This window comes from Bos mutus, chromosome 4, assembly GCF_027580195.1.
Source record: "Bos mutus isolate GX-2022 chromosome 4, NWIPB_WYAK_1.1, whole genome shotgun sequence".
Classification (NCBI taxonomy): domain Eukaryota; kingdom Metazoa; phylum Chordata; class Mammalia; order Artiodactyla; family Bovidae; genus Bos; species Bos mutus.
Window position 1 is genome coordinate 41,024,443 of NC_091620.1, and position 9,785 is coordinate 41,034,227.

The 9,785-nt window shown below is 40.4% G+C and overlaps 1 protein-coding gene across 1 annotated transcript; it reads left to right on the forward strand.

Annotated features, from left to right (window-relative positions):
- Positions 1-116: 116 nt before the first annotated feature.
- On the forward strand, positions 117-5,564 carry MRPL32 (mitochondrial ribosomal protein L32). The gene is made up of 3 exons (XM_005899419.3): positions 117-278; positions 2,145-2,326; positions 4,793-5,564. The coding sequence occupies exons 1-3, from the start codon at positions 149-151 to the stop codon at positions 5,045-5,047; spliced, it is 567 nt and encodes a 188-aa protein (XP_005899481.1). The 5' UTR covers positions 117-148; the 3' UTR covers positions 5,048-5,564.
- The last annotated feature ends 4,221 nt before the right edge of the window (positions 5,565-9,785 follow it).

Genomic DNA, 9,785 nt, shown 5'->3' on the forward strand with positions numbered 1-9,785 from the left:
TCTGATTGGAGGAAAGGCAGAGCCGCTCCAGAAGCATGCTGGGAGTTATAGTTCCAGGTGCGCGTTTGCCCAATTCTGTGTCTATGCGCATGCTCAAGGTAGGGGCGGGACCCAGAGGCCTGATGGGAGTGGCTTTCGGCCGAGAAACATGGCGCCCACCATGCTGGTGCTGCTTGTTCCGCCGTTGCCCGTAGCCCGAGGACTTCTCCGGAACTGTTGGAAGCAGCTGCAGGGGAAACTTCTGCAGAGCCGACCAGGTTTTTCCAGTCCTCCATGGGGTACGTAAAGAAGGCCTCCGTGGAGAAGGGTTTGGACTGGGGACCCCAGGCAGCGTGGTGAATTCTACTTGTATTTAGCCTACTCCGGTGTTCTGATGTTTGGCAGCGTGTAGGGGTCGTTGTCCGGACACTCATTTACTTAAGAACAAAGACAGCAGTTTTTGCTCCCCAGTCCCCTGTAAAAAGGAAAAGAAGCGTCCTCTGACTGTCCCATCCCTACAGAGAATGTAACCGAAGTGCATTTACTTAGCATCAAGGGACACCGCTCTCTAGATCTTCTTACCTTTTCTTTCCTGTCCAGTCCACCACCTAAAGCAGTTTGCCTTCTGTAGCATTTGAGCTGTATCAGTTGACTCTTGATCCTCTATTTCCCCTGAGAACTAATTTTAAATGGAAATATCTTGGGTGTTAAAATTGTCGTTGCTTTGACATTTACATTCTACTCGATTTCGAAGTTATCCCGAACATAATAATGATAATACTCAGGAGAGCCCACTAAATGTCAAGTGAAGTGAAGTGAAGTCGCTCAGTCGTATCCGACTCTTTGCGACCCCATGGACCTGCGTCCATGATATTTTCCAGACAAGAATACTGGAGTGGGTTGCCATTTCCTTCTCCAGGGGATCTTCCCGACTCAGGGATCGAACCTGGGTCTCCCGCATTGTAGGCAGACGCTTTTACCGTCTCAGCCACCAGAAATGTCCCACTGAATATCAAAGTCAAAATATATTTCGTAAGATAATCTCCACTACTATCCCTTTAGGTGTCTCCACTTTTCAACTGAAGAACTAGACTCAGAAAGGCCCCAAGGTCACACAGACCTTCCAGAGCCTGTGCTGTTAACCACTGGTCTGTGCTTAGCAATACTTTCAGATATATTGAAAAGGAGTATCAGTTGTTAAGTGTTAAACAGCGTTGTATATTTTTAAGAGTTCCTAAAATCAAAAGAAATATTACAGGCCTGAGGAATATAGCAAGGAGAGGGTAAAGAAATCTTTTTTTTAGTTTTATTTTTAATTGAAGGATAATTACTTTACAATACTGTGTTGGTTTCTGCCATGCATCAACATGAATTGGCCATACATACACACATGGTATACATAAGCATAGCCATAGGTATACATATGTCCCCTCCCTCTTGAACTTCCCTCCCACCTCGCACTAATTTTTATAAACAGTTTAGAAAAACAAAAGTGAAACGTTGGTAGTCACAAGAGTAAATTAGTATCCTAGGAAGAGTGATGAGTTAGTTCTTTTCCTTAGGGAACAAGACTAAATATAACGAGAACTAAGTGTCTTAAAGGGCCTATCAGGTTATATGACTGAGGAGCTAACTCAATTTGAATATAGTAAAAAAAAAAAAAGACAATCAGCATTTATATCTGTGCTGGTAGGAAGTGGATTTTGAAAGCCTCAAGCTTAAGATTTACTTGTAACTAGGTACTGCCCATCAAGTAGAATGTGGACAATTGAGTGAATTTTTTTTTTTTTTTGCCTTGGTTTGTTTAAATTTGGTGCCTCTCACATTTTTATTCATGTTTACTACTAAACCCCTGAGTTCTGTATTTTAAGATGAGAAACTTCTGGTAGAATTTCACTGATTCATTTAAGCAAGTGCCATTAAGAAATATTCTGTTCTAAAATTATTTCAGGTATGAACTTTAAGTATATTTTAATAGCTACTAAGGTTTCCTGTTAAATGTCTATTGAATGTAATGTTTTAAGTTACATAGGCCTGCTGATACATTACTTTTGATTGTTAAAGAGAATGATACTTGGAAACGGTGATTGTTAAAGAGAATGATACTTGGAAACGGTCATTTCAGAGCTAGAAACCATTCTGTATCTCCATGGTTTATTTTGTAGGACCAGCGTTAGCGGTCCAAGGTCCAGCTATATTTTCAGAACCAACAAATGATACCAGTGGAAGTACGGAGACGTCCAGCCTTTTGGATAGTATATTTTGGATGGCAGCTCCTAAAAACAGGCGCAGCATTGAAGTGAACCGGTGTAGGAGAAGAAACCCTCATAAGCTTATTAAAGTTAAGGTAATATGGTGATTTTTGTGGGCTTACTTTTTCTCATGTCCACCACTGCATAATCTCTTGATATTGTTCATATAATCTATGAGTAAGTTATTTTTAGATCCTATATGTCTACCTTTCCCTGGTCTAAATAAATACAATATTCTTGTTATATATGTATGCATCTACTGTTCTGTAGGCTAAATACTCAGAACACAGTCAAGGAGGGAGTTCAGAGTCTGGACAGAGGACTGGGTTATAAAGAGTCTATGACTTTTGTATTGTGAGCTGTGCCAGTCCTGAGCTGTGTGATTTTGAACTATATGTAAATAAATATTTTAACTATTGCAGAGCCTGAAATTAAAGTCAGAAGCAGTAGATCTATTTGATACGGGGTTTTATTAACCCTGACAGATTTATTCTCTTCTTTTCCTGAGTCCAATGAGATACTGAAGTAAAATCCTTAGATAAGTAGTAAAAATAGCTAATAAGTACCTATGATATATCTAAGTGCTTTACATGAATTATATTTTCAGAACAGCTCTCTGAAGTAAATATTGTTTTGCTCAGTTTTAGGATGAAGAAACTGAGACAAAAAGAATTCACTTATGATCCCAAACTTAAGTGGTAGAACCAGCATTTGAGCCCTGGTAGTGTCCTATTGAAGTCCTGTTCTCTTGAAACTTTTTTTGTGTATGTTCCTATCCTTCCTAAGTCACTTCAGTTGTGTCTGACTCTGTGCGACCCCATAGACGGCAGCCCACCAGGCTCCGCTGTCCCTGGGATTCTCCAGGCAAGAACACTGGAGTGGGTTGCCATTTCCTTCTCCAGTGCATGAAAGTGAAAAGTCAAAGTGAAGTCGCTCAGTCGTGTCCAACCCTCAGCGACCCCATGGACTGCAGCCTACCAGGCTCTTCCGTCCATGGGATTTTCCAAGCAAGAGTACTGGAGTGGGGTGCCACTGCTTTCTCGGTTCCTATCCTTGGACAATTCTAAATCTCAGTGCTCCTTCTCCGTCTCTCCACACACCAGCACCCACCCACCATCTCCCTTGGGTACACTTTCTTCATTGATCTAGTAACAAAAACTATAGTGTTTATTATCTTTGATTTATTAATTTATGGTTTTAACAGCCATGATTTGAGTTCATGTTTATTCCATGGCGTTCCCCAGGGCAGTGCAGGTGGAACTCAAGGACAGAAAATTGACTTCCATAAGCCTCCACATTCAGTATTAAAACAGACCCTTAGAACATAAGCTCAAAAGTATTACTGAGTCAGGGTTGGGACCACAGTTAAAATGTGGAACTGTAAAATACTTAATTAATTTAGACAGTTTTCTGTTAATATATAATTTGTTATGCTGAGGGCTTTGTTAGGAAAAGAGCACTTACTGACCATGAGTATTTTTTCAATTCCTCGAGTTGAATGTACAATCCAGTTTTCCACGTATTGGAGTAAGATGAGAAGTCGGTGGGTCAAATGATTTTCAAGGTTCTTTGTTTCTTTTAGGGTTTTCCTGGTAGCTTAGAAAGACTCTGCATGCAATGCTGGAGACCCAGGTTTGATCTTCCCTGGGTTGGGAAGATCCCCTGGAGAAGGGAACGGCAACCCACTCCAGTATTTTTGCCTGGAAAACCCCACGGGCAGAGGAGCCTGGCAAGCTACAGTCCATGGCATCACAAAGGGTTGGCCATGACTGAGAGACTAACACTTGTTTCTTGTAGAAAATGAAGTTCTTGTTGTCATCTGCCTCGTAAATGTTTGTATGTTAGTCTTCAGACATGTTTAGAGTTTCTTTGATGTTCCTGTTTACTATTTGTCTTTATATTTCAAATCTACCTTTAGAACCCATTGAAAGGACTTCTTTAGAGGTTAGAATTGTCTTATTAAAATTGGATAGATGTATAAAAACTCATTAAAATACCCTCAAATTGTAATATATCAAGAGTTTTACATTAAGAAATAATCAGTGTTCATTTATAGGAAGAAAAATCACACCCCATACCAATTATACATCATAAGGAATTTGAATTGCACTGTGATGATCAGGGGAAGCCCACTTGTAAAGTGTTTGTCATCTTGTTCTTCCCAGGATTGATTGAAAGGAAGAGTGAATTCCCTTTGCCTTGGGCTCTTAGTTAAGATGCTGGCCGTGTGGATCACCCATGGGCTCCTTACCAGATGTTTAGTTTTTGGGGCTGGGGGAATGGAGTACCATTTCACATAGTAAGACTGTTGTATTTAAGTAAAAATGTACCAGATTCAAAGTTGGTAAACCTGGATTCTACTTCCAGTTTTCCTGGAATTCAAATTGATTAATTCAAATCAATATGTGTCCTTAGTTTCCTGATTAAAATGAGGTTGAACTGGGTACTCTGTGACCTTGTGCAGGATGAACATTTCCAAAGAAGTTTAAATATAAGCCTCATCCTTGATGATGTGTGCATTTTGTTGCCTCTCATTAAATTTTCTTTCTTTCTTTTTAAAGAACAATATAGACTTTTGTCCTGAGTGTGGTCACCTGAAACAGAAACATGTCCTCTGTGGCTATTGCTATGAGAAGGTGCGCAAGGAAACGGCAGAAATCAGAAGACAGATAGGGAAGCAAGAGGGGGGCCCTTTCAAGGCTCCTACTGTGGAGACTGTGGTGCTGTACTCGGGGGAGACACCCTCTGAGCACGATCAAGGCAAGAGGATCATTGAGCGAGAGAGGAAGCGGCCATCCTGGTTCACCCAGAATTGACATCAAACATGTTTCAAGAAGATAGCTTCACATAAGACCTTTCTCCTGAAAAAGGAATATTCTTTGCTTTTACATTGGTTGTGTGCTTATTTTTAAATCATTGATGTAGCTTCAAACATCCTTTATAAGCAGTTAGTTTTTTGCAGGTAATTTGCATCAGGAGTAAAGTCTAAATGTTTCTGCAAAGGCTCAGTGGATTTCTGTCTGTTTCTATTATACAGTGACGTTTCAGTAAAGATAACATTTTCAGGTCAGAGAGAGAAAACATAATTTAAAATTCATAGCCAAAATTAGGAGTCTGGGTTCTAATTTTATTTATTTGCGACTGGTTTTTCTTACTCAAAAATACTTACATGTATGTTTTTATTTAAGTAACACCTGAAAATAGGTTATGTAAATTCTCAGTATCATTTTTTTAAGATGGTAGATGTAGCAGTAAGAAAAAGGTTGTTCTGTTTCTTGTTTTTCTTTTGTCTTAGCAAATTAAAATTGCCTTTGTATGGCACTTTGTATGAGATATAGTATGTTGCTTTTTTTAGATGGAACAGTTCTTGACATTTTACATTAAATCATGATAATATTCAGAATTCATTAGATGTTCATGAGATCTGTAATGAATAGTTTTGGGAGAGAGATTTTTTAAAGGAGATGTAAGTGAATTCAGTAGCACACAGAAAATGTACTGAAGGGGTTGCCCTTGCATTTTCCTTCTAATATGACCTTTTAGTTTATTTCACATTTCATCATATTTATCTCTATAACAATGGCTTTTTTAGCAATGCAATTCCTATTTCCCACTCCTTCCCCCATTTCTGTGTCTACTCTGAGTCCAGAGTTTGGTGTTTTCTGCCTCATGAAAAAAAAAAAAAATAGTGAAATTGCTTATTAAAACACAAAGTAAAAAAATTATAGTTGAATGAAAAATCAGTAGGCAAAATAAGATAAAGCCCAGAGATATATTTAAAACAAAATGCATGCTGCAGTGTTCTGAATACTTATAAGAATTAGGCAGTGAATTCAACACTGAACTTGCTTTTGCTTGAAAAGGACATCCATACATGAGTCCCCACAAGTTGACACATGATCCAGAAGTGTACCTCTACCCTGGTATTGCAGACAAACGCCTGAGGTACATTTTGCCCCTGAAACGTCATGAGGATTCTGTGATCCATGTTAACATGGTAACATCTACATTAACATTCCTAAAAGTAAAATGACCAATTTCATGCAGTACAGTATAGACCAAAGATACATTATTAGAGTGTGATTCAGTGAGAGCAAATCCTTAAATCTTCCAAAATACTGGAATCGCAGTAATTAGCTCTTTGAAGACTTAGCTGCACCTTCGTGTATTTAAAAAAAAAAAAAAAAAATCTGAAGGAATTGGTTGAAGAAGGACTTATTCCGGCAGTCCTCTGCAGATGATGATTTTTCCCTCTGACAAGCCTTAGAAGTGCCTAGTGTCAAACTTCAGGTATATATCTACTTGAGGTAGAATCATGATTCATGGTGGTTTAGTCACTCAGTCATGTCCGACTTTTTGTGACCCTGTGGACTGTAGCCTTCCAGGGTCCTCTGTTCATGGGATTTTTCCAGGCAAGAATACTGGATGGAGTGGGTTGCCATTTTCTCCTCCAGGGCATCTTCTCCACCCAGGGATCGAACCTGAGTCTCCTGCATTGCAGGCAGTTTCTTTATCAATTGATCTGCCAGGAAAGCCCACATGATTCATGGAGGCTAAGGCTAATGAGGTACACACCTGAATCTTCTGCTACCTACTCAGCATCTCAGTTGACTATCAGGCTGCAAAGTATGTCTGGATACACATTTTCCATAGATGTGGCAGAAGGCTACAGAGCTGAACCTAGTGAGAACATGTGGTCAGGGCCACTTTTCTGTTTGCTATTCATGGAAGATGAGGATTACTAAATGCATCCCCAAATTAGCAAAACCAGATACCTAGTTCATGTCAGAAAACCATGACATAAAGGTGAGTGCCTATCACTTTTTGAAGAGGTTATCCCACAAAGTTATCTTTATAATAGATTATATCAATTTATACCTCCAGTTTTTTACTATCAGAAACAAAAATCATGAGTTTGTGTAAAAGATTTGTTCATGTTTTGAGCACTAGCAATGACTGTCATCGCTACTTGCCCCTTTCATCGAGATGAGACATTTTACTTCTGGAGGAAGGGATTGTGAGGAGGTAATGTCCTCTCTGAGCTTGGTGGCACTCGCCTCCATCTTCCTATTTTTTTTTTGACTAGTTCCTAGCAGATAGCCAAGTTCTGAAAACCTAAGCATCTGACTTCATTGCATCTCCCTGCCAGAGTCCTTTGAGCCCTAAGCATCTTTTTCCTAAGCTGTTAACAATGAACTTGCAATTACTAGTTTGCAGTCTTCTCATATTTCTCATACATCTTAATAGTTTTTAAATTACAGAAATAATACTATAATTAGTGAAACAACACAAAGTATATAACAAGAAGTTAAGAATCATTTCTCTACCACCGTAGAGTATATGCTTCTAAATGCCACACTGCCAAGAGGTGGTTTCTGAAAACAGTTTTGATCGTATCACTCCCTGATAAAAACCAGGCTCCTAATGAAACCCTGTCTGGTATCCTCGTGATATGTCCCAGTCTTTGTGCCTACACAAAGCATGGTATGTGTGTACACATAGCGTGGTACACACCCCGCCCTCAGGTGGTTGAAGTCATAACCACATTGAGCAGAGCACGCATGCATCTTAGCATGCGTCACTCCTCCCACTGTCCACTTTTGGCTCCACTCTGTGGTACACCACTGAGTCTCCCTCCCAGGCCCCATTTCTGATCCACCCGCTTTCCCCAACCTATAAAGAGAAAACAACTCCCCAGGTCCCCATCCTTCAGGCTCTCATACACTGTAGTGGCTTTAAACAGCGACTCTGTCTTGACGCCTGCCAATTTGGTATTTCTTGCATGGACCTCTCCCCTGAACTCCAGATTCTTATTCAACTGTGAATTTGGCCTTCCAGTCAAATGTCTATCAGATGTCTTAACCCAGTGTCTTCACTCAGAATCTCTTCTCAGTAGGGTCCTACTGTTCCTCAGTCTTCTCCATCTCAGTTGATGCCAACTCTATAGTCCAAATTGTTCAGTCATCCTTGACTCCTGAAGTCCCTCTTTCTGTGTGTGTCTCTCTGTCTCTCATAGCCAATCTATGAGCACAAATCCCACAAGTTCTACATTTAAAATAAACTTAGATTCTGATCATTCATCACCACCTGCACCTGTGCCATCATCTTGCCTAGAAAACCAAAGTACCACACTAAAAGGTCTCCCTGCCACCACCTTGGTCTCTTATAGTCCATTCCCAATGCAGCGCCCAGAATCCTTTCAAAGCACATCAAGTCATGTCCCTTCTCTCTTCAAATTCCTTTACTTAAAACCTTAATTCACTTCACCCTCTCCCTCCCCTCCCTCCATGTCCATAGGTCTGTTCTCTATGTCTGCTTCTCCATTATTGCCCTGAAAATAAATTCATCACTACCGTCTTTCTGGATTCCATATATATGCATCAGTAAAAAATATTTACATTTCTCTTTCTGACTTACTTCACTCTGTATAATAGGCTCTTGCTTTGTCCACCTGATTAGAACTGACTCAAATGCATTCCTTTTTATGGCTGAGCAGCATCCCATTGTATACCTATGGCTGATTCTTCTTAGTGTATGACAGAAAACCACAAAATTCTGTAAACCAAATATCCTTCAATTAAAAAAGTGGCAAAAAAAACCTTAACTCAGCTGAAATGTGTAGGTACATACATGAGGATTTTTGCCTTATGTTGATACACACACATATGTATATATACATATTCCTTGTGAGTTTTGGTAAAATCAAAAATATTTCAGGTTTACTACAGAATGACCTCTAAAGTTTTGATTAATCTTTTAAATATATGAATGACTTTTTCATAATTTGTGTGGTGTGACTTTTAAGATTTCCTGTTAAAGAAGTACAAAGAGTAGGGGTCTTTCATACATCCCTGGCATGGGGATCACTTCAACACTCCCCTCAGAGAACTAATTCTTACCCCTACCCTGGCCTCCCATATCCAGTTGTTATGTTTTAGAGACAGGAATAGTCCCTCAGTATTTCCAAATCTGTGTTTTGGGACTCTACTGTCTATGATTAGCGTTTCTTTTCCTGGCACACATACCAAAATAGATGCTCTGTCTTTAGCTGCAGCTGGTAAGAAGCAATGTCATCCCGTGGCCTATATCGGTGCCTAGCATCTTAATTTGTGCCTCTTGGAACAGAACGCTGTCTCTTCCCTGGCCTGGCTTCACTCATCTCGACAGCAGAGGGCAGCCGAGAGCACGTTCCTGGTGCTTTAGGGGCTAACCAGCCCACTTTTCCCCCGGCGACTTTTACTGCTTTGGAAACACTTTCCATGGTCGTGCCTCTTCCGTCACCCAGCTCCTGCTCCTCTGCTGTCCTGCTGACGTCCTGTGCCTTCCTCTTCGCCACGTTAGGGAAGTCGCTAGTGTTAAGGATGCTATTTGGAGCAAGGACGGGAGGAAAGCTAGAAGGACAACGTGTTCTGTTACTTACTCTCAGAAGCCAGCAATTCGGGATTTACCGGGCATCCCGAGCCGCCTCGCTAGGGGGCAGCAGGTCAACTGTACTGACATCTCCAGTTAAATAAAAATCCCTAGGGTCCAGCAATGCTGAGAACCTGTCGTCTG

Excerpts from the sequence above, each read along its gene's own strand:
- MRPL32 (XM_005899419.3), top strand. The coding sequence starts at position 149 with ATGGCGCCCACCATGCTGGTGCTGCTTGTTCCGCCGTTGCCCGTAGCC. Across the intron at positions 279-2,144 it reads TTTTTCCAGTCCTCCATGGG|GACCAGCGTTAGCGGTCCAA; the intron begins GTACGTAAAGAA and ends TTTATTTTGTAG. Across the intron at positions 2,327-4,792 it reads ATAAGCTTATTAAAGTTAAG|AACAATATAGACTTTTGTCC; the intron begins GTAATATGGTGA and ends TTCTTTTTAAAG.